At 44.4% G+C, this 25,286-nt stretch overlaps 1 protein-coding gene across 1 annotated transcript; it reads right to left on the reverse strand.

Annotated features, from left to right (window-relative positions):
- Positions 1 to 1,252: 1,252 nt before the first annotated feature.
- On the reverse strand, positions 1,253 to 20,615 carry sgip1b (SH3GL interacting endocytic adaptor 1b). The gene is made up of 23 exons (XM_008297155.1): positions 20,606 to 20,615; positions 13,902 to 13,965; positions 12,812 to 12,857; positions 12,086 to 12,142; positions 11,699 to 11,756; positions 10,996 to 11,171; positions 10,872 to 10,883; positions 10,351 to 10,362; positions 9,915 to 9,939; positions 9,295 to 9,358; positions 9,117 to 9,187; positions 8,954 to 9,028; positions 8,764 to 8,832; positions 7,550 to 8,302; positions 6,618 to 6,739; positions 6,274 to 6,424; positions 5,646 to 5,757; positions 4,213 to 4,368; positions 3,938 to 4,070; positions 2,560 to 2,762; positions 2,139 to 2,203; positions 1,358 to 1,522; positions 1,253 to 1,275 (listed from the first exon to the last, which is right to left on the reverse strand). The coding sequence occupies exons 1-23, from the start codon at positions 20,613 to 20,615 to the stop codon at positions 1,253 to 1,255; spliced, it is 2,622 nt and encodes an 873-aa protein (XP_008295377.1).
- Positions 20,616 to 25,286: the final 4,671 nt, after the last annotated feature.

Below are 25,286 nucleotides of genomic sequence, written 5' to 3' on the forward strand. Positions count from 1 at the left end.
ATGTGATCTGCTGTGTGAACTTCATACGACCCAAAAGTGTCCCGCATGCGCAGAAGAGGACACGACGACGTCACACGCAGCGAGCGTGCTCAGTGTTTAAGTAAACATAGATGGTAACCGATGTTGGAAACAGAAGTGTGAGCGCTAACTAAACTAGCATAAGCAGCCAAGTACTGCCTGTGTGTTCTGGACACTTCCACCCCGTCAGAGCGCTGCCCCGGGGTGGAAGTGTCCCTCGACCTCGCTGAATATTCTGATATTCATCATTAATTGGGCCTGAATATCCAGAGAGCAGAAAGTGCTATTGGGACCAGCCCTACTAGTTATTATAACAACTATGAACAATAAATATTAACAACTAATGAGCCTTCCAGCATCAAGCCCTCCTTGTATCTGGACCTCCGTCTTGACAATCCAACAGCCTTGCTATCTGACATAAAAGAAGGTTTTACATTTAGTGTCGGGTTATCGAGTCACGACTGTCCATCCTCAGGTTGGCGTTTACACCACAACAGATATGTGGTCAAACGTGCTTCAGACTGCCACCGTTATTGGTTTAAGTTGTCGGATCACATCTTGAGAGTTGTTTGTACTTTATTCAGCGCTGGCCACTCGTGATCCGATTGCACAGAGCAGATTTTAAAACCGAGCGTAAACAGGATCTAAATTCTGCTTCGACAACAACATATGGTGGAAATCTGATTGGAGGTGGCAGTGTTAATCAGATCTTACCACGCTGCCTATAATTTATAGGACTACGACTTCAAAGCAAACCTATACTACACTTTTTCCTCCAGTTTCTGTTCTTCTCCGCCTCGTTCAGGATTGTTTTACTACCAAACCCTCTGTTCACATGATCTTTTACAGTGCATTGGATGTGACAACCACCTAAACGAAAGAAACTAAAATGAATAAGGCTGGATCACTGTATGAAATCCACAGTTATTTTGAACAAGAACAAAGAACCGGGCTCTCTCTATGTTTTACGCCATGTAAGCTTGTAAGAGTTCCAAGTGCACAAAACTAATGATTTGCATTTACTTGCATAAACTCAGCAACAGTCAGTCTACTGAATGTGGTGGTAAAAAGTCGAACATCATCTCGTCTGTGTGGTTGTTCTCTGTTCAATCTCAACCATTAGCTGTCATGGTTGCTAAAGATAAACTTTGAAATGCACCTAACATGGGATGGATCCATAGTCTTCACAGTCAAAAGCCATTGAATTCCTTGGTTCTGTTCACAAACTGGCCCGCTAATTATCTGCCAGATATTTCCCTGTGGAACAAAAGGAAACACATCAGAGAACGTTGGGCCTAAAATGTGTTTGTCAGCGACGTATTGTGATATGTTAACTGACCTGCAGCAAATCTCTTCTTGACCAACGATAGCCGATATCCAGTCCCAACCAGCTGGATGTCGCAGCCTGACAGAGTGCTTCCCTCGCTGGTGAACTGGACCGCCAGCTGGGAGGGTTTACAGGGACCTTCTATCATCTGGAACCGGCCCAGTAGAGCCCCGACTCCTGCAGAGCACAGACAGTTCAAAACTCCGGCCTCAAAGCAAAAAGTTGTTAACGAGGTGTGTCAGAAAAGTTCCAGGACTGGCGTCACAGAAGATATGTTTCGAACCCAAACTAGACGATCAACCAGCACGTCTACACAGAGATCCGTTAGCTGCGGCAGGACCAGTGGTGGCTGCTTCACCATGACAACACGCCTGCTCACAACACCCTGAGCATCCCACAGTTACTGGCTGAGAAGAACATCTCCGTGCTGGAGCAACCACCCTGCTCACCCCACCTGGCTCCGTGGGGTTGTTTCCTCTTCCCCAAGCTCAGGGGGGTCATCAAGGGGACCCGTTTAGAAGACGTGGACGACATCAAGATGGCTGTGACGACGGAGCTGCAGAGGATCCTGGAAGATACCTTCCAGGAGTGCATGGCGGCGTGAAGAGAAGGCTGGGAAAGTGTGTTAGACTCCTGGGGGATTACTGCGAAGTGGAAAACTTGAAATCTGTCTTTTGTGACGTCAGTCCTGGAACTTTTCTGACACACCTCGTTTTGTAAGTGAGTTTTTAAAATCCCAAGCGAGTAACAATGACAAATGAAGATTAAAAACAAAACAAAAATGAACACTTGCCTCCATTTTCAGACCTGTGAGACAGGCTCGATAGTTTCCACTGTATCGTCTGTTGCTCTGGATTCCTTTATGACAAAATATGTACAGGTTACCGAAGACATGGTAGTGTTGATACGCAATCAGCTGCAGGAAATAAATAAGTCCCAAACCCATGTTTAAAACTTGAAAATCCTATTTTCACAAGTTTTTTTGTCATGAAAGCTATTTTGTTTAGATGTCATGTCAATGTTCGTTCCCATGCACTGGGCCTTTAGCTAGCAGCTACACACATCACACTACAGTACAACATAAGCAGCACCTACAAGCAGACAGGTGGTAATAATGCACAAAGTCAGTTCATAGCTTCTAAACAGCCTCTAGCTTGACCTTAGCTTCTCTGCATGAGCTTGCAGAACCAGGCCAACATGTCAGGAAGCCTCACCAGGTGGCAGGTGGGATCATGGCCTGCAGCTTGGCTATGCCTCCGTCCACAGGAACCAGGAAGTGGATGTTGTGAAGCGGCACGGGGGCGGCCATGGCCTCGGTGTTGTATTTGTAGTCTATTCTAAGGTCCGTGTTGGTGGCATCGCCTCGCCAGCTCACTGCCAGGTTCAGAGGGGTGGACTGGATCCCCTCCGTTGACACCTGAAGGGAACAGACCAGGAGGACAGTTGGACACAATGCAGACGGATACAAAAGACAGATTAACAGGATTATCTTCTTTTCCCTTTGAGGCTCTCCTATAAAGCTTTGACCGGGGAAGGACGGGCAACAGTTGCTGTTTGCACTCTCCCATCTCAGCCACTGAAGCTTTTAACTCCTTCAGAGGAGTTGTAAGTGTCCTGGTGGCCTCCATCGCATGTCTCTTTCTTTGAAGATGACCATGTGCCATATTCCTTCTATTTCTTAATAATGTACGTAACTGTACTCTGAGGAATATTCAGTGACTTTTTCTTGCATCTATCCCCTAAATTATGCTTGTCAACAACCTTTTGATGGAGCTGCATGGCGTTTTCTTTATCCTTCGTGGTATCACCAGGAGTAGAGCTTCACCAGTGACGGATGTTTGATATTTTTCTTAACTGATGTCACTTTATCAACATCTTTTTTCTACGGTGGCCGACGGGGGCAAATGAATGTGTTGCATGAACAGAAACGCACTGAAAAAAGAAAACGCTGCATATCCAGTCACACAACGGAAGTGCCACAGGCCTCTGGGGGCAGTAGTGAGTTCTTCACCTTGGAGGAAGACAATAGTGAGCGAGACAAGTGAGAGAAAAGCTGGATGAGAAGGTTTGTATTCTCTCATCTCCATGGATAAACATAAATAAAAAAGAGAACACAGGGAGATGGTGGTAAAACTCCACTTTAGCACCATAGAATCACAGTGGCTGAAAAACTAAAGACCTTAGAGGCCTGTGGCACTTCTGTTGGGTGACTGGATATGCAGCGTTTTCTTTTTGCAGCGCGTTTCTGTTTATGCAACACATTCATGTACATGCAGCTCATTTGTGTATATGCATTTGGCCCCGTCGGCCACCGTAGTTTTCACTTTGACATAAAAGAGTTGGGTTTCTTTTGCCGAAAAGGTTCACAATTCCTATCCAAAAAAACAAATTAAGTTGGCCATGGCTCAATGTTTAAAATTAATATCAGGGAAAACCTCATGGATAAAATATACACAAAAAACAAAGGTCGGTTTAAAGGCATTTCTGAGTTTCTGACCCCAACATTGTGGAGAAAACGTTAAAACTCCCCAACCTGACTGTATCACTGAGCTTTCCCTTTGAGCAAATAGGCCACCATAGTGAGTCTGGTACCTGATATTTGATCATATCCACGTTGTAGTACGTCGCCTGAGGCTTCTGTTCAGCCACTTTCTTCAGATGGCTCATCAAGTTTGGCATATTTACCCAGAACTCCTTGCTGTCTACGCTCTCTGTTACGGAGTCACTGAGGGATGAGAGCAACATATTCGATTCAGGCAGTAACACGATGAATTATGTGAGCATCGCAACTAGGTATTTACGTACGTATTACAAAAACAAATAGCGTCTGTTGTATCGTATACATTTGCCTGTAATGCTACTCTCACCAGCACAGCAGCTGTGGATTGGGGAGGACCTGCTCCAGTCGGCTGAAGTTGCTGATGCTGAAGGTGAGGATGGGTTGAGTTGGGTGGCTGGCAAAGTGCCGGGTTATACCAGCAGGGAAGGACAGCACCATCTCCCCTGTGATCTTCACAACACATCTGGGACAGAGAGATGGAGCTCAGACCAAACTAAAACAGACACTCCCACGTTCCCTCTGGTATCAGAACTCTACGGTCCATTTCATTCCAACTCACCAAACCCTCACCGCTCATGTCACTGATTTTCTTAAGAAGATAAAAACTTGTATTAAGTACATGGGCCACTGAAAAATCCTAAAGCTCTGCCAAATGCTGGTTCGGGGTTTTTTGGGCAGTGTAAGATAAATTTAATCATTTTTGTGATTCCTTCCAAGTTTCACAAGTCGCGTGTTTGTTATTAGACTGAGTTGGAATATGAACTAAATATCCATGAAATCCTGAGGACAATAGTTGCAGCCAAAAAAATAATAATTCTGCAATATTTATATAATTACCAATAAATAACTTTTATCCAAACAAAGAATCTTCTTTTTTAAAATTAATATCCTAAGCAATGTTACATTATTTGTAAACTGAATTTAGATTCTGAGTAGCATTAGTTCTATCATATCTACAAGTTATTTGTGCCTGCATAAAAAAATCACTGCCACAGATCCTCCTAAATATAGTTTGAGAGCTGAAAAAACGTTTTTTAAAAAAAAAAAAAAGTATTCTAATTTATTTAATATTGTAATATTTAATTAAATTTATTTTTCTATATTTTCCCAAGATGAGTGATTTTTTTTTTTTTTTTAAATTATAAATGATAATGAATTGCAGATATATACCAGATTCAAATATATTACTCCTTCATTTAAGAATTATTTGAAAATAGCATTTTTTTAAAAATTAAATGTTCCTATTTTTCACTGGGTGTTATCATCCATTTAGTTTTATTTCATAGGTAGGTTTATATATATAATTATTATTTTATATATTTTTTAAATTTTATATATATAATTATATATATATATATATAAATTTTATTGAATTTTTTAAATAAATCTCTGTGTGATACTATATTATACCTATTTTATTCGGTACATCTGTGAAATATAATGCAAGTCAAAATAACAGTTCTGCCATAAATTTGACTTTTCTGAAGTTTCAACATTTTTCTTTTTCTGTTTATTGATTTTAGTCGAAATATTCAACTAATTAGTTTTAAAAGACTTTCGACAAAAAGACTTCTCCCCAGTTCACTTTAAAGTTTCCTCTGTCTGTATATGTCAGCAATGCAGTGTTTGAAGCGCCTAAACAGTCAATTAAAAATAAATAAAAAAACAGCTTTTGTCCCATTAGTTTTTAGTGCCAGCGTGAATCCATACTGAGAGGACGTCAGTGTAACGTAGACCTACTTGCTGGGGTCAGCGCCTTTGAAGTAGGCATTGATGGTTTCTGTGAAGGCGGCTGCCACCGGCAGAGTGTCCTGCGGCCCCATGGTGAGCGGACTGGGTCCTCTGGAGCATCCTGAGACACACATAAGCACAAAAGGTCTTTAAAACATCTGCATGCAAATGTTTTTAATGTCTGTTCTCATCATTTATACTCTAGCTGCTTAAAAGTTGAGTCATGGATCACACCTAGATGGTAGCACATGAAACAAAATAAGAAAAGCAAACAGATTAAAGCAGAACTGAACCCTCGGTAATAAATGTGGATTCTAGGTGAGTGAGCAGGACATGGGATGGGGATGGGCTGCAATACTTTGATGAACACAGCAGGTGATTAAAAACAGGACAGGTGCTTTAAGTCCATGCACTGGTGGAACTACGGTAGCGCTGAGGCTCGACTCACCTTCGAAAGCTAAATAAAACCTGCCGTGGTCAAACCATACCAGAGGCTGAGAGGCCTCTGAGCGAGACATGAGGAGGAGAGAATCATGGAGAGGGACAAGACCGTGAGGTGAGGACACGGCGATGAGCGACAGACAACACGAGGACTCAGACTGAGATGACAACGAGGAAGAGCGCAGCTGGTGAATACCTGTGGTGGACATGTTGAGGTCCCTCCCTAAGGTCGGAGTGGACGCTGCACTCTGCGAGGTAATGGAGGAGATGGAGGAAGAGCTCTCAGCCCGGGCCAGAGGGGCGAAAGGCGGGGGGCTGCCCGAAACCGGTGGACTGAACGGCCGAGTCTGGAGACAAGAAGACGTAACTTGAAAAGACACGTAATCAAAGTAAGTGTCAAAGTGGTAGACACATGAAACAGAGCGAAGACTGACGCATTCTTCACACAGAATTAATAATCAGCTTTTCTTTATTTAAACATCAAAAGAGAAGAAGAACAAACGAGAGAGTCAAAGGAAAGAAACGAGGCTTAACATGTACCAGGTCTGTGATTGGTTTCCCCGGGGGCAGCTTTGGTCGCGAGGACGGACGGGGAGGAGGAGGCGGAGGGACCGGGCTGCCTCGGGACTGAGGCGTGGCAGGACGAGCTGGAGACGAGGGGCCTGCGGCACATACCAGGGTCTGTGGTTAGCGCTGCCTTCAGATCACAGCGAGACACATTTTTATTTAGCTGCCACATTAGCGGCCTCCTCGCTTTGGGCTTTGGGCCTGTTCACATCAGCTCAGTAATGTTTGGAAAGAGCTCTATCTGGTTCTGGGATGAAAGAAAGGTGTTGTAGGTTCTGATTCACGCAGAAATCTGTGGCAAGATTGTACCACTTGATATAAAGGATCCTGTGCTTTAAATAAAGGTCTGATGTGTGACGCCCGTCGTCGTTGATCACCACTGAAAGGCTTGTACACTGTCAAATTGTGCAATAAGAACAATTCTCTTTCATATTTGCTAAAATATAAACATCTGTAAAGTCGTGTGTCCACATTTTGCAGCATTATACTACAGCTATGTCTCTCTAAGTTTCTGAAGGTGATGGGTCTCCTGCTTCTGTCTCCTACGACATGAAGGAAATACTGTTGTTGTTATTTTACAATCACAACACTAGAGGTCAGCGAAAGCCCCATTTACCCACAACTGTCCAACAATTCCTTGTTCTTCCAGTGGGGGATTGTTAGTTTTCTACGTCATACTCACCAAACTGTCCGCACAGAAACCCAAACATCACTTACATACAGAGCAGAGAGATACTGATTTCAGTCTTCAGCGAGCTCTGCAGACTGTTTAGTTTGTGTTTCTGTCCAAACTTTGGCAGAAAACTGTCAAATCGTTGCTGAAGGTGTGTTAAAGCATCTTTCTTTTCCTGTGTGATTTCTACAGTAGCACTATTATTCTCACCCAAACAGAGCCGAGTACTCACTGCTGCCTGAGTAGGGCCCCGGGGAAGACATGATAGACCTGTAGGTGGTGGGAGGAAGAGGAGGCGGCGTTCCCCGGAAGCTCGGCGTCAGCTCCCTGGGAGAGCCCACGAAGTCCGGTATGTCATCTCTCAGGTACGAACCCTCCGGAGTCCTCTTCCCCCCCAGGACCAGAGGGGAGATGACTCCTGCCCGAGGGGACCGCCGCTCCGCTGGCAGAGGAGGCACGGGGCTGATGGGGGCGGGGGAGGAGCAGTACTCCGCGAACTGCAGCACCTCCTCGTCGATCGCCTCCTCGTCGAGGCACAGAGGAGGTGAGCTGGAAGGGGAGAAGTCGGGGGGTAAGGGAGGGGCAGGTTCGTCCGGAGGAGGGGGTCCGAGCACGATGGAGGGGGGCGAGTCTGGCGGCGTGAAGGGAGGAGGGGAGCCGGGGGAGAACGGAGGGGGTGAAGGTGGAGGTTCGTTGGGCGGCGGTCCAGGGGAGAGGCAGGGGGTGGAGGGGGTGGACGAGGGGGTGTCTGGAGGAGGGGAGTCCGGCGGCGGAGGGGGAGCGGGTTCGTCGGGGGGCGGGGGCCGGTCGTCGGTGAAGGTGACCCATCTGGGGGACACGGTGTCCTCGCTGGTCCGGGGGCTGTCCACGGGGCCGAACACGTCGTCCAGGTCGGGGGCCGGGGAGCCTCGGTAGGAGGCGGGGGAGAGGACGTTCAGGTAGATGGGGGCAGAACTGCGAGTCGCCCTTCCATTGGGTAGATCAGCTGCAAAGAAAGAAAGAGGCATTAAAATCAGATCTAACTGCGTGGCTGATATACAATCCATCCATCCATCCATCCATCATCTCTACACCTTAATCCTCACTAGGGTCGTGGGGGGCTGGAGTCTATCCCAGCTGACTCAGGGTGAAGGCAGGTTCACCTGGACAGGTAACCAGTCTATCACAGGGCTACACTTAGAGACAGACAACCAAGCACACTCACATTCACACCTACGGACAATTTACAATCACCAATTAACCTCAGCATGTTTCTGGACTGTGGGAGGAAGCCGGAGAACCTGGAGAGAACCCACGCTGCATTGGGAGAGCATGGAGACTCCACGCAGAAAGATCCCGGGTGTCCTCACCGGGACACGAACTGGTGACCTTTGAGCTGCGACGGTGCTAACCACCGATCCACCTCGTAGCCCCGATATACAACAAGAGTGTAAAATATAAACCTACCAGCAGCGTCTGAAGGATAGCCATAATGACTTCTTGATGGAATGTTTTTCGGAGGCAGCGGAGGAGGAGCTGCAACAAGGGCGACAGTTCAGCACCACAGCAAACATGGACGACTCGTGTGATTACTTTTAAATATTAATAATTGCATCCAATTACTAGTGCAGCAAAGACAAAGTGAAGTTCAGCTCACCTCCTGTTGGGAAACTTCTGCTCAGCTGTGATTCTGACCGCGGTCTGGAGTCTGCCCACATATCAGCAGGAACCACTGACATTGAATTTGAAAAAATAACAATCAATATCACCTTTGTAAAATAAGTACATTCATTCATGTGGAGCTACATGCTGTTATATACCATCATATCTGGCGTATTTGCTCTCTGAAGGCAGCCCGAAGAAGGCAGGGACGTTCTGCGACAGCCTGTCACTGCAAAAAGAGACAGTCAAGCTGTTATATGTGCAGCAGAACATTAACATACAGTCTCAGTCAAAGAAAAAAGGGGGTATTTAGTGTAGTTTGTCAGGACGACAGACCTTGGCGTCTCGGGGGCAGGACTGGGTGTCGGGGTGGAGCGCCGGGGTCTTGCGATCTCCTCACCTGCAACAAAAAAAGCAAAAACTCAGCTGCTGCTCTGGTGCCCTTTGATTTGTTAGACCCTAAACCAACATGGTGAACGTGCTAAGCGTTAGCATATTAGCATTGTCTGCATAAATGTTTAAGCATTCAGGTTAAAAGGAGGGATGCACGATACTGGGTTTTTGTATGGAGACGTTTTCCATCTGATTTTAGCCAATTGCAAATATATTCAAGTTTTTTTTTTTTCCATCTATTTGCAGAAAACATCAAATCTCTCGTGCAGAAGAATTAACATATTATTGTGCCTGCTGCTACCATAATAGCCTACAGATAGAAAACACAGTGCTTTTCAAAAACACTCACTAAGCAAAGCAAGAAAACTACTTCTATTAAACATATATTTTTTATGACATTTTCAAACAAAACTAGGAACGTTTAACCTGACAATGTAGAGGCAATGCAGATATTCCATTTTAAAGCCTTTCTTGGCCAGTACTAAACCTGATATCATTGTGCATCCATCGCCAAAACACTGCTGAAAGATTTCAAAAAGCTATTTCCAAACAGATATACTTACAGGACAAGTTCCTTTTTATCTGCCCCTGCAAAAAAAAATAAGACAGAATCCAAACAGAAGACAAATTAAGGACATACACTGATATTGGGATATATTGTGAAAGTATACACCTCAAACAGACATCTTAAATCCTTGGACTCAAGATTTTTTTTTCTCAAAACAATCAAAAAACCAGCAACATTAACTGGCACATCACAGACATTGTAGATGTTTTGCTCTTCCTGATAATCCCCTTCATTCATATCAAGCTAATATATTTCTCTAAACACACTGATTTGCTTTAGAAACACATAAACCTCTGAGTTATGTTACTGTGTGTCCCCTTTTTACTTCCTACAACTGCACATTTTAAAACAGGTCAGGCAGCAGCGATCACGGAGCCGTGTTTTGAGGCCGACGGCTCGGAAACAGCCAGCAGATGGAGTGTGAAACTCACCGGACTGCGTCTCTGAGACCAGCAAAAAGGAAGAGAGAACAGACCTGGGTCAGAGAGTGAGTGACAAATCAGTCAAATGGATACCAACTAAAACTGCACACACACCGCATCTCTTTACTTCAACCGCAAAGCCACAATAATAATGCAAAAGACGAGGCCGCGACGCCCTGGAGGTTACGTTGACAGCATCACCTGCGATCCTGTAGCGGATCACTTGCAAGCACCGCTGAGTGCAGATCAATAAGTTTGGATGTGTGTTATGTTTACTTTGCATTATGTAATGCAGACGCTTTGCCAGGCGGGGTTAAGTAAAGCTCTTGCTAAAACGACTTCACAACAAAATGTTTCTCCAGGTCTAAAAAGGCACAAACATAGAGGGTGAGACAGAAAGTTGCATGCAGAAGAAAGAAGGGAAACTAATTTATCACAAGAGGGCACATTTCTATCAAGCACTTCCACCAAGTGGGCGCATGCCATGCAGTGTGTCTCGGTGGTGATGTGACGACGTGTGACAAGCTTACCGGACTTCTCTTCTACAAACGAGTGCGAGAGGAAAAAGACAAACGCAGAAAGAGAAGTTAAACAGATTTGCGACAGAGCCGGTACAAATCAGCAGCCGTGCTCGGTGCCCTTCAGAGCGCTCACCAGAGACGGGGAGAGCGCCAGGCCTCCCACCGAGGCCTTCAGCTCGTCCATAGATGGAGGGGCACACTTGGCGCTGTCCGACACCAGCGGCTTGATCTTGATTTTGAACTTTTTCTTGCTGTCCTCGTCGTCCTCCGAGTCGCTGGAGGAGAAAAAGTGCTTTTCTTTGGAAGCTGGTGAACGCTTGTCAAGGGCAAAGTGGAGCGAGTGTGATGCGCTTTACAAAAAGACCAATTCCACCCTGCGCGGGATTTAAAGCCGAGACATCCGCTAACGTCTCAGTCTGCCGTGTCCCAGTTAGAAAGTATCATACCTGCTGTAACTCACACTCGGCTAAATCATCCTGCTCATGGGAAGCCTCCATCGTGAGCTCTCTGTGATTCCAATTCGGACCTATAGCTGCTGACACCTGCGGGAGAGACAACCTAAAATACCAGCGTGTCAGTGCTTAATGAGACTGTGGCTTAGTGGCAACTAGAAAGCCAATCCAAATGTAATGTGCTTCTATCCGGCTGCCCCACTGCTCCTTTCTTTTTTTTGCTGTTTTTTGTATTTTTTGGCACCGCAAGGACACACACACATGCGGGGACTATTGATTTGGCCTATTTAATGCTGAGAAGCACTCAACCAATGAGTCACTCAGCCAAACAGGTCAATAGTTCTGCAGGCGAAGAGTCCCCAGACCTCCTCGCTGAAAGGATATCATCGCCCTCATCGCCGGGCCGGAGGCTGAAGCCCTCCTCGTCCACGTCAGGAGAGGCCTGCAGAGAAGAGAGGAGAGAGGTGGCACTCATTCCCAGCCCATCACTGTAACAGAGGCCCCCGCTGAACTCTTCAGCGCTGCATAGAAATGCAGATTAGATTTCACAGATGTCTTGCCCGAGACGCTCAGCTTCCTGGCGGAGGCTCCTGCTGACTCACTGAATATGCAGCTATCACTCTATTTGCACAGTTTACTCGGTAATTTTAAACCTCGCGTCACATGACACCGAGTGCAACAGCACGGTGGAGTGTTTCGTGCCAGAGCTGCAGAGTTGTTCAAAAACATGAAAACGAAGGAGTTCAAGAAAAGCACGACGTAGATACTCACATATCTGTCCCAGTCAATCTCCCCATAGAAACCATTGGGAGCCCCGTTGGCTTTTTTCTAGCAGCAAAAATGGAGATGAAATCATAAAAAAGAGGGCATTATTATAAAGTGTAGATTCTACGTGTCTGTGAAGATTCTCAGTCATCCAGGTCATGGTTATTCTCGTAGTTTAATCGCAGGAGCTGGACTCGCTTGAGTTCCTTGAAGACGTTCCACCTTCATCCAAGAGACTTCATCAGGTCTGACTGACGAGTTGGGAGTTCCAGACATCCTTAAGGAGACATTAACACTTGAGTTTCGGTTTCAACCGGGGGTTTGTTGCTCCTCGGTAGGATTCCCCCTACCACAATGGGGTTCGTGGCTCGGTGACTCCCAACTAGTCAGTCAGAACCGATGAAGCCTCTTGGATGAGAGGTGGAACGTCTTCAAGGAACTTAAGCAAGTGTAGCTTCTACATTTGTATGAACACATAATGAACAACTAGTTGGCCCATCCCAAGTAATGTTAGTGCCATGCCATCGATTCTGATCATGATAACCAGCTGAACACAGGAAAAAAAAAACCACGATCCCTTAAAGGAATTATTAGCTCCTCCACAACACACTGACCAACTATCAGTCTAATGAAGCCACCACGCTGTGCTCTCCTCTGATGAACAGCATCACACCACCCACAGAACAGAAACATGAGCAGAAACACTTTCACCGCCGTCTAAGATGTACGCACATTTCCCTTCTTTCCACTTCCGGTTCCTTCTTTGTCAGGTGAGCTCCTGTTTCGAGAAACAAAGAGAAGGAAAGCATGCAGTGAGCACAGATTTTCAGTCTGCCTGTGGTCTCAAAACTGGAGTGTTTTAAATCATTTCATACAAGTGCAACAATATTTGATAAGAGCTGATATAATATTGTTATATTCAAGATAACTGAGACATACTTTCTTTAAAATGTCTTTGTTTTATGTATAAGGTAACTTCTTATGTGTCAAATAGTTTGGTCAAGAGTACTTTGGTTTTCATTCTCAAACTAATTACTTCTAGCCGACAAATAAGTCGTATCATTAAACAGAATATGAAGATGCGTCAGGTCATGTTGCACGTTGGAGTGAGTTGGTTCAATCTCAGGAGCAGTTTTGCTGTAGCTGGGTGCCCAGTTTGCAAATTCCCGCAAAACTATGAGAGGACGGGAATGTTTGCGAAGGTAAGACGGTACCCAATTACCAAAATATGGAAATTTCAATAACATGCAGTGATGTGATCACAGGCAGTGAGCTTCATCAGTCTTTAACACTCAGACATGCACTTAGTTCCAAAATGAGATAATTTAAATGTGCTGGTATGTGACAGGACGAAGTGTATCAAAGTGTGAAATATACACAATCACATGGATCTGCTCCTGCTTAGTTCGTCCAAACACTGTTGCTTAGGATCTTTCTCCCTGCCATCAGATTTAACAGACTTATCAAATCAAACAAACCTGACAAATCAATGAATATGAGATACTTAAAAAACAAGACAAATAAAATGTAGTAAAAACAGACAGAGAGTTTCCAGTGTCAGTGAAGGAGGAACATTTGAAGGAAAGAGGAGGTTTATTCCAAAGCTTTCGAGATGCTAAAGGCGCGATCTCCCCCAGGCCCTAACCCTCGGTCGTGGCTCTAACCAACTTTTTAGCCAAACCAAAGATAAGTATGCAACCGGCGTAGTGGGCGCACATAACAGCTCCTCAAAAGAGAGAACCAACATGCAACAACGTGCAACAGCGCGCAACATCGACTTCAACATTCTCTTTGCATCTTCCTCGAGTCTGAGCAAACTCACGTCGTCTCCGTGTCCTTGTCTTTTCTTCGTAAGCCCAGGGCTCTCCTGGTTCGGTTTTTCAGTCCTGACACACACAGAGAGGGAGTGGGAGAACAACATCATGAAGAATTAATTTAAAGTTTTAGAGCCCAATATAAAGTTAACTATCTTGTCATTAAAATGCACTTAGAAGCAAATCACGGTGAAGAGTAACAGGCTGGTGTATTGTAACCCGAGGATGAACACATCCTTGTGGATTCGCACAGGAAATACAGCAACCCCGCGACGCTGATATAAATTAATGTATCGATTGGAGCAAACTCGCTGCCATCTGGAGAGAGCCTCCACATAAAATGAAGCAGTGCTGCTGATGTAATCCCCCTAAGTGTCCCCTTCCTGACTACATAAAATGGAAAGGAAACACAAGCAAAGGTTGATCAATGTGTCCACTTCATTAGCGAGATCCGAGGGAGAGCGGGGAGGGAGATCTACTACAGCGTCCCGTCGGCCGAGCCCGATGCCAAGACGCCCGCAGCAGTGGCGGTTGGCAACGTGCAGCGAGGAAATCAGGATGACTGAGAAGCCAAACAAAGAGACACATCTCAGCGTGTGAAAAACCTAAAGCTTCCCCTGTACAAGTCAATGACGCCGGCTTCATTGTGCTGCTGCATCTGTGCGCTTATTCAGAGTTTGCTGTGTCACTAATTTGTAAGACCAATCCACAAATAAAAGACAATTCATAACAACAAACCCTTCGTTAGTCAATTTTTTTCTACTAAACAGACAGAAAATAGACATATTTTTAAGCAAAAATCACAGATATTGTCTCTGCTGGTGAATTTGAGGCTTGCCAATGAGTGTCAGATGGAATATGAAGATGTAGGTGGAGTCTGAGAGATGAAAACATTTGCTGAATCACGGCATACACTGTAGGAGTATTTCAGATTTACAGCCATGCTAGTAGCTCTGTGAGGCTCTGCTAAAAGGCACAGCAATGCTTCAAGCTAACTGCTAACATCAGCAAGCTAACGTGCTAACAATGTCAATTGCCATGTTCACCATATACATTTAGCATGTTAGCATGCCAGCATATTGCCATCTAGCATGTTCAACCCTTATATGTTTAGAAAGCTAGCATGCTAAGATGTGCTAATTAGGACCAAACACAAAACACAGCTGAGCTAAATTATATTTTACTGGATAATAGGCTCGATATTGTGCCAAAGAGAGGACCTGCGATGAATAATCATATTGAAATGAATTAGGTGGTGCTATTTTATTTCTGCTTTAATGGCTACTATGCTAACATGGACCCTAAACACTAAATAAAAAATGAAATAAATGATTTCAAACATGCTTTCATTGAACAAATTGCACATCAACACCCAATTAAACAGAAGATTAATTTAAATAAGACATTACAACTATATCAAGGTTAAATTTCCTTGTGGTTCCCATTGAAATATTTTCTTTTAAACGCAACAAAAACACCTCTTGGTGGTTTTCTCGCCTTCTTCCGCCATCTTGTTTGCTGACCTCACAGTCGACAGCCTAATTTGAGCATAGCCGACATCTAGCTGGGGCTTCATGTGACTGAAATTCAAATGACTTCTTTCATTCAACGCATTTCAGGCAGTCTTCTACGATGGGTTTATTGCCCATGTTCATACCACGATGGTGTTAATATGAAGCCCTTTTGCCTGTTTATTTCCACAAACAAAAAGTCAGAGGAGCACCAAAGCTGGAAGGACTCGTTCTTCGGGGAACATAATGTCTGTACAACATTTTAGAGCAATCCTTCCAACAGATATTAAGATATCTCAGTTCCTATTTCATGAACTTTGCCATCTAAAAAGCCACATCATCTGATTTTGAGTAAACCCAGACTTCTCTTTGGACTGACAGTTAATGAAGTCTAATGAATGAACTGACATCAATAATCCTCTTGCTGCGCTGAGGTCAGAGGTCTGGAGGCTATTTGATTTTATTCCACATGTACCTGTGTGATGCCAGCAGATAAACTCACGTACGGGATAATAAATCACCGCGGAGACCTTTTGTCCTATTTTTTATTTTTGTGAGCATGCTTGTGTATACCAGCTACGTTGTGGAAAGCATTTTGCCAAAAATAGACAACTGACAGGTTTGCATAACTGTGTTTTCGATGACAAGTGAGCACATTTGATTCTCAAATCTACTCAAGAGCAACAGGGACACGTGTGACGGACAGTTGGGCGGATGAACATTTTGTGCTGCTCAGCGGCAGCCGAGGCAGTTTGTGGTTTGTTGGTTTTTTCATCATCTCTTTCTATAATCTGAATGATGTATGATTTAAAGTGGATCTTATGTCCTAAAGAGAGAGATTTCTTTTCAACATACAATCCACTACTAAACATTACGGCGATAAGAGGAGCACAAAAATCCAACTGAATATTGAGTCAGTGATTTGGTGAATCATCACACTCACATCACAATCCTAATAAAACTAATGAAGACTATAAATGTGAAGACTGGTGTTCGGGACATTTAGTGGGGAGGAAGCTCTCTGAGCTCCGACTGAAGGACACGTCAGGGCCTGTGATGTATTAGTCGCTCGCTGTACTGCTCAACAGCAAACATTATTCCTGCACCACGGCTCTTCATCAGCGCAGACAGCCCTGCACCGAGAGCCCTCTCTCCGATCCTAACCCGCATGTGTCTCGTGCGATAAGGAGTAAAAATAAAGTATGAATGCGGCCGACGTCGATGCGTATCAAACCTGCTGAACTGTGCGACACGCGGTGAGCGAGCACAAGCGGCCTGCTCAGGTTGACTGGCTGCGTAGCGATGCAGATCACATCGTGCATGAGAGCAGGATTGTTGTTTTTGTAACCCATTTACAAAGTTTTGCCTGAGGAGAGAATCTTTAAACAGAGCGATCGCAGTAATTAATGATATTAGCTGTAAATATAGCCGAGTTAGGGCTTTTTAGACACATGTGGTTCACCTTTTCACCCCTAACTACAAAGAGCATATACTTTACATTACTGCACACCATTTTCCAGGTTAACACCACGTGCACGCCATCATTCTTCACTACAGTTCCATCTACAGGTGTCCTGATAGACCAGAATTGATGATAACCTTGATCTTTGAAATATAACATAAATAATCCAGAACTAGTTACTATCTGGTTGACACTCCAACATCGCAGGTGGCCGTATTGCACTTTAACTCTGCCAAAAAAACAACTAGCCAGCTACTACTGCAGTTATGTTAATGATTACAGACAAGAGCAAACAGCTTCGCCTTTTTTTTAAAGCAAATTTTCTATACATATTGCGTAGATTCTGTTGGCCACGATAATAAAGAAAATCTGACATCGAGGCAGTCGTAGTCCCATAATTCTGCATCCTGTCTTTAGACAAATGCAAGAAATCCTGGTTAAACAGACCAGTAACTTGTCTTCAATCACTTTGCTGTCGTACGAAATTCAGCTTAACACCAAACCTGATTAAGGCTGGCTACAAACTGTGCGATTTTCACAATCTTGTAAGTTCACAGCTAGCTACGCTGTACGACATGAATCTAATAAACTTTGGGCACAACATGAAGTTTGCCGTGTGGAGATTGCACGATGAAAACACAAACTGAATTGCGGCCTACGATGTGTTGACGTGAATGCGTAAGAATAAAATGTCATAAGCGTGCGCTGTCCATCCACAAAAAATAAACTAGCGAAGTGTGAATGGAGCCCTCACCCTCATGGCATTTATGTGTTTGGAGAGAAATCCCCAAAGAAAGGAGAAGGAGGAGAATGTGGACATGGCTGGTAAAGAGGGGCCAAGTTGAGATGCCAGTTTTGCAAAGACAGCTAGTGTTGTTCAGTACGTCATTTCATACTGTATTGGTAAGTTCGTTGACGCAGCAGTCACACTGTGAGGTGATCACCCCAGATGACAACGGCCGTCTCACAGTACAACATAGGACCATCAATGTAGAGCCAAGACCAAAGACATCTCCAGGATTCTCTCACAATTGCTATCTTTCAGCAGGGATGGCCCACAATCTCACAGTGTGTAGCGGGCTTTAAAAAAAGAAGTCTTTTTTCAAACAACAACTCTCCAATCAACTTTGAAAAAAGTAATTTATAGCTGCTCCAAAATGGCCCTGCACTTACACTGATTAGCTCCAAGAACAAAACCCCCGACAGGTGAAGTGAGTGACATTGATCGTCTTGTTACAGACCCATGCTCTGCAGGTATCAACTGTCTAAACATTTGTTCAGACCAAACACACCTACGCAGGACAACATCACTCCCCAGCATCGGAGGCATCCCTGTTACGCTGCATGAACTACTCAGGAGAGGCTCGAGGAACACGACAAAGAGACCGAGGCATTGACATGGATGCATTGGATAAAGCCCAAACTCCGGAGGCCCAAGACACCAATATCCCATTGCCAGACACCACAGAACACTGCCAGAGGTCAATGTCCATGGTCGGAACAGTTTTAACAGGAGGAGAGGGGCCGGTATAACTTTCTAAATTGAATTCAAGGTCTATTTGCAACATTTTTTCTGGAGCTTTTAGTTGCACATCTGCAGATGAAGGCTACCAGATGAGCTCCAGAAGAGTTGATGCAAGTGGACCTACGGTAAATGTTCTGCACATTTAACCTTCGCTAGATTCTATAAAAGACGCTATAATGTGTTTCTCATTCATGCAGCAGAGCTTTACCGTCTTGCCCAAGGATACTTCCTCGCAACCGCCAACCTTTCGGTTAGTTGGCAACCCCCCTCTACCACCTGACCCACGGCTGCCCCGCATTGACTTAAGACTTCTACAGACAAACTGTTTACTTTAACGCCAACAACGATGCTCCACCATCGCAGCTCATTTAAGTCGCTTTTTTCAGCAAGTGACTCTCAAATCTATGAGGATGAAGTTTGCAATAAACACCCAAACAAACCAGCGTATCGAGTTCTCAAACGAGTTCCTTCTCTCACTGCTTTGAATCACTTCCACAGTTTTTGTAAATTCCTAAATCTATGTTCTATGTTGGGCTGCAAGGTGGAGCGGTGGTTAGCACCGTTGCCTCACAGCTAGAAGGTCGCCGGCTCGCGTCGCGGTGAGGACACCCGGGATCTTTCTGCGTGTGCTTCTCCCCGTGCAGTGTGGGTTCTCTCCGGGTTCTCCGGCTTCCTCCCACAGTCCACAAACATGCTGAGGTTAATTGGTGATTGTAAATTGTCCGTAGGTGTGAATGTGAGTGTGCTTGGTTGTCTGTCTCTAAGTGTAGCCCTGTGATAGACTGGTTGCCTGTCCAGGTGAACCTGCCTTCACCCTGAGTCAGCTGGGATAGACTCCAGCCCCCCATGACCCTAGTGAGGATTAAGAGGTGTATAGATGATGGATGGATGCATGTTCTATGTTGAGTGTAGGTGTATAAATTCTGCTCTTGTGGTTCTTTGCACACCGGTCTGCTAAACAACAAGTCAGTGGCAGAGAGGTTTGTTCTGACCGACGCTTTCTCTGCGTGCTACACTTAGAACTTGTGTTACCTCCATCTTTTGACCTTTGCTGGATATATTTTCTATTCTACAGTCTCCAGAGGCATGGCTACTTTACTTTAACATTGTGATAGCAGCTGGCAAACAAACAAACGGCCGATACAACCACCTCCTGATCTCTTACGCTGGTTTACATCACAGCTCTGCCCTTTCTGGGATATCCAGCCTCTGCACCCACTCACTTGGCTTTTGACCGTGATTCTCCTTTTTAAACGTTCCCAGCGATGGATAGCCTACCTCAGGAAAGTTTCATGTTTCAGCTAGCTGGTTTTTGTCCAGCGCAGGCTTTAACGGCGACCAGAGGCTGCTGGGAAAAAATCCATCTAGTATCTAATGTTATGGTCTGGAAAGTTCTATTATGTGTGAGTGACTTCTGATAAAAACCTCATTTAATTTGATTAGCAATGAAGGTGAACGTATTATGTTGTTATAAAGACGTCAACAGACTGCGTTTGAGCATCTGTAGAACCAGCCATGCATGTGCAGCTGCGATGAGTTTGTGACATCTGCGTTGGACGTGGAGTTCCTCAAGCTTGAGTACAATATCGTGGCAGGCTGACTGCAGGCCTTTTGCTAATAATAGCCACCTTCCATTACCACGTAGGCATAAATGGATGGTAAAGGCCCAGCAACTGTCATGCAGGGTTACGTCTCTGATGTAGCTCCTCCATCACAGTTTGTAATGTGCATTACCTCTTAACTTCTGTACAGCATCTCCTCGCTTTCGGTTTACGCAGCACGGGCAGCAAACACTCTGTGGTTTAGGGATCAGTTGACCTACTGGCTTCTTATAATAGTATCAGGTATGAATGAGTGCAGCTACTCGGACCCTAAACGATTACAGACCTAAAGGCAGAATCTGAACACACAAAGATGCAGTCACGTGTAGAGATACACACAAACACAAGAGGACTGCTGTGAATGTCAGCTCTGCCTTCACACACCTTTCCCAGCTGCATTTCTATTAATCTGCACACACACACACACACACTCATTGTGACACTGGTCATGCATGCAGCTGATCCAGAGGTCCACGCAGCATGACAGCATCCCATCATCCCATCATCCCATCATCCCTGGATCCGCTGGCTTGAATGGCCCAGCAGGACACAAGAGGGCAGGAGGAGGACACGGAGGACCAAGACGAGGGGAAGCGGTGCACAGATGACTTACCTTGCATCATGACTGCAGATTTTCATCCTACGTTGCCCTCTGGTGTGCAGGCGGACAGAAATGGAGAAAATCCGGCCGGTCAGAAGATGCTGCCTGGGCAGGGCATAGCTAATTCCGCACGGCTCCCCCCCTCCTTAAGCGAAGGATGTTGATTTCCTCCACCCCCCCCGAGGGCCTAATTCCCAGACACCCGCACCGGGAGGGAGGTGGTGGTGGTTTGGTGTCGGAGCTGAAAGGCAGCAGCGAGAAGAGACACCCGAGGAGCAGGCTGCAGATCTGGAGGGGGGCAGGGAAAGGGGGTACCTCCGCTGTTAGGCCCCGGACGCCCGAGCAGCACCGACACACGCCATCTCTGAGAGGGGGGATGCTGAGGAAAGGAAGAGGAGAGAGAAAGAGAGAGAAAAAAAAACCCCTCAGAGCGCCACAGAGATAGAGAGGCAGAGAGAGGCAGAGAGAGACTGGGAGAGAGAGAGAGAGAGAGGGGAGGAGGAGAGGGAGGGAGTGGGAGGCTCGCTGATGTCACATCTGCACTAAACCAATCCCTGCAGCCACGGTCACATGGCCGCCGTCCCCTGATGCCTTCGCAGACACACTACAGCCAACTGCATGCAAACTACAGCACACCACAGGATGCACAGTTTGGGAAGAACAAATTAAAATCTGACATTTTCTGAATTTTGCTAGAGCTGATTTCCTGTCTTAAGAATAATAAATACATTTTTAAAAATCAATTAAGATAAGATATGCCTTTATTTATCTCACAGTGGAGAAATTCACATTGTTGTTAGCAGCATTACACATAGAGATACACACATACTAGACAGAAAAATGTACATATAAATATAAGAAATAGTGCAAACAAGTATAAAAGTGCAAACAGAAGATGAGAATGGGCTTATTGGACATATTTCTGTTTTGTTATTGGACATTTTGTGCCATAATTTCCTTACAGATTAAATTATTGATTCCTAAAAGTGGAACAAACAAATAATAATCTGTGCTATATCAATGCTTCTCCCAGTATTTCTATTCATGAAAGCATCTGTGCAATTTTGGTTGATTTTTTTTTTTTTTAAATGTTTGTACTACATTTCTTCATCCTTACTTCTGTAAAACTGCAAATCCCCCCACTGTGAGATGAATAAAGCCTGATTTTATCTTATCTTAATCACATCATACATTCAGATTAAAATGTCTCACATGGTTAAAATGTCAAAAACGAAAAAAGGCTGACCTCAAGCCCTTTTATAAAAATCTAATACTCGTGGATTCTGTCATTTCTGGTCGGTTACTGAACCGCGTGATTTTGTCCTTGACAGATAAAAGCCTTTGATGAAAGGGCCTCGTGTTTCCTGGGGACAGGAGTTTAGTAATATATACCGTATGCTGGGATCAGACCATGCAATACTTCTTTTATACAAATATTCTGTCACCAAAAGTGGACCAGCGAAGGGAGGAAACAGTACACCAGTTTTCTACACATCTTATCTGTAGACGAGGCTTAAAACAGAAAGGCCCAAGAATCACCTAAATATGCTTGTATTTCCTCGTTTGGAGCGCTGTTAAGTTTAGTTTCTCACTTGTTTGAACAAGACTGGGCTCAGCTGGGGGAAAAGGGCTATTTACAGTAGTTCAGTGGCCCGATTTTGTTTTCTAATGTTGTCGCGGTGGTTAGCATTGTTGCCTCACGGCTAGAAGGTCGCCGGTTCACGTCCCGGTGAGTACACCGGGGATCTTTCTGCGTGGATTCTCCATGTTCTCCCCGTGCAGCGTGGGTTCTCTCCGGGTTCTCTGGCTTCCTCCCACAGTCCAGAAACATGCTGAGGTTAATTGGTGATTCTAAATTGTCCGTAGGTGTGAATGTGAGTGTGCTTGGTTGTCTGTCTCTAAGTGTAGCCCTGTGATAGACTGGTTACCTGTCCAGGTGAACCTGCCTTCACCCTGAGTCAGCTGGGATAGACTCCAGCCCCCCATGACCCTGGTGAGGATTAAGCGGTGTATCGATAATGAATGGATGTTGCCAATCAAATCAAATCAAAGCAGGTTAGTTTGGTTTTTCGGGGTTAAAATAATATTGCTGCAGCCTCCAAGTCGACTGGTCGGTCAACATGCTCTCGTCTGAGCTCATCGTGTTGCTATCACGAGGAGAAAAGTCGTCAGTAACCTTCCAGGATGAATCAAACTAACCGTCACCATGTCAGTGAAGTTCTGTTAAAACTGAAGGCCAACAACTGGTGTGTAAAGTTTGTCAACAGCAGTTTGCACATCGCAGCTTTACAACCAACTTATCATCTAATAACATGAGACTAACTTGTCTGTGCTATATTCATCAGTTAATTAATTAATCAGTTCATTCATCCGTTTGTTGTTGTCATCTCAGTATAAATGAAGCAGGTTTAAATAATTTAATATGCTGCAAAAGCTAGCTTTTCGTGTTTATTTACAATTCATTAATGAGGACAACAACACAGGTAGAGTGAACTGTGGCTGATTAATCTAGATATAATCTGCAGACTTTACATACAGACTAGCTACGCTTTCGTTTAACCGGGATTCTTTTTGGTTGACTACAGCCCTATAAATTAATCATAAATAATATCTTCAGGGCACTTTTTTTGTCAGTTAGGACTGTTGTTTATTTGATGTTGTACAGAAAACGGGAACAACACTGACTATAATAAGAGTCTCTTCATCTTCTTTGGGGACATGTTTTTTGGGGGGTTTTTTGGAGCAGGAAAACACTCACTCTTTTATTGATAAGATATCACAAGGAGAAAGCAGTCCTCATCGCTGAAGCCTTTTCTCACGTTTCAGGTGAAATACAGAGAAGCTAACATTTGTTTATCTCCTTATCAGTCACACCCTAATCTTCTCCAATAGTATTTTTCAAACTGTCTTTTTAACATGAATTCCTTTTCAGCCATCATGAATTTATTTCCACTTGGGCAGCAAAAAAAAAAAAAAAACACATTACGCAAGCATTCGGAGACTCCTGCAGGTTACTCTGGACTAACAAACACTTCCACTGCTGGATATCACACTGCGAAAGACTCAAAAACGCTTGCTGGTCTAAAAATGAATTCAAAATGACAACACTGTGTAATTGTCTAGCGCTGAGACGAGCTGCACTTTTTCCAAACCTAATTCCAATAAATTTGAAAAGTTTTCAGGCCTTTATTAGAGGATGTAAATTAAACGTCAGCGACTCGATCAAAAGAGGAGATGTTGCATTTTTGGATATTGTGGATGAATGAGGCGCAAAGGTAGAAAAGAAAACTGAAGCAGAAATCGAGCCTAAGGGCAGCCCGCAGGGTGCCGAAGACGAAGCTGAGCGAGAACTCCCGGTGGAACCTGCATGAAAGGATGAATGTGAAGAAAAAAACAAAGAAGAACCAGGGAGACACTCGAGCTTCAGCCGGTGGATGGCAGTGATGCGGTCTGGAGCCTGAAAGGCTGCAGAGAACAAGACGAGATCGTTTGTCCAATTTTAGGAGGAAGGATTTTAAACACTGACAGACTTTTTTGTCTTTTTTCTTCAGGTTTTTTGTGAAAGCTAGTTTCTCTTGCACTCTGGAAACAAAAACCAAATACTGCACACAGCTGCAAGTCTCAATTGTGTAGAATGCAGAAGGACAACAGTGCATCTGCTCGCATGGAGTCGACAGTCGTCCTCGAAATAAGCTGAAATTGACAAAAGTAATAATAAATCAAAATGTATGAAAATCATGGCATTGCTTTTGAATTGTGGTCCAACAGAAATATAAAAAAAACAAGCAAACAAGCATGATGGGACCCGTAAACTAATATTTCATTGAACAACCCTTTGAGCCAATCACTGCAATCAAGTGTTTTCTGTACCAGTACTTGTTTTTTAAAATTACTCTTTTCAACCACAATTCAAAACCAATGTCTTATTTCACTAAATTATAATTTAGCAAATTTTTATTTATTATTACTTTTTTCAGTTTCTACTTATTTGAGTGACTGTTGTGAATTTTGCCGTTTCTTTAATGAATACATTTGAGGACGACTGTGAGGATGGACCCCAACGTTTTAGCTCAAAAGAACGAGAGAGGGGCAAAGGGTGAACCATTCCTACTACGGTAATGCGCTACACTTCGGCTGCACTGCTCAGATGTTCCAGTGAAAGCTGCGGTTTGATTATTCAGCTGCTTTAATGGCTGCGAGCTGAACATTTGGAGCCGAGTGACTCACCCTCGCCGACACAGAGAGGACAGACCGGCTGAGGCAGTCAGAGCATGTGCGCCGAGCGTGAGCTTGTTGTTGGGGGCAGAGATGTTAGGTCGTGTCATTTTTGAAACAGGCGCTGATTTAAATGTCTTTTCTCTCCCTCTGCTGTGTCTGTTATTCTAAGAGGCTGGGTTAGAAGTCAGAGGGTGTAATCACATGCAGACACGTCGTACACTTCATGTGATTGGTTTCGTTAAATGATAGAGTCATAGTCCAAAATCAGAGACACGCAAAAAATGAACAGATGAGGAATGATTGAAACAATTTTGAATTTAACACAGATTTTGTTTTTGTTTACAAATTAAACGCAAAGCTGTGTGAAAGGGATTTGCTCCTGCATGCACCATCATTTGAGGCCCTCACAGTATTATGGCTTTCTGGTTGATATCTGGGGAACTCAGAGAAGGATTAGCTATAAAATCAACCACCT

Source organism: Stegastes partitus, unplaced genomic scaffold (genome assembly GCF_000690725.1).
Source record: "Stegastes partitus isolate 25-593 unplaced genomic scaffold, Stegastes_partitus-1.0.2 Scaffold0, whole genome shotgun sequence".
In the NCBI taxonomy this organism is placed as follows: domain Eukaryota; kingdom Metazoa; phylum Chordata; class Actinopteri; family Pomacentridae; genus Stegastes; species Stegastes partitus.

Bases quoted from the DNA above. Each gene is read 5' to 3' on its own strand.
- sgip1b (XM_008297155.1), bottom strand. The intron at 9,188-9,294 runs GTCTGTCGTCCT...CTCTTTTTGCAG, and splicing joins CCTGCCCCCGAGACGCCAAG to TGACAGGCTGTCGCAGAACG. The intron at 8,833-8,953 runs GTGAGCTGAACT...CCCTTGTTGCAG, and splicing joins CAGAAGTTTCCCAACAGGAG to CTCCTCCTCCGCTGCCTCCG.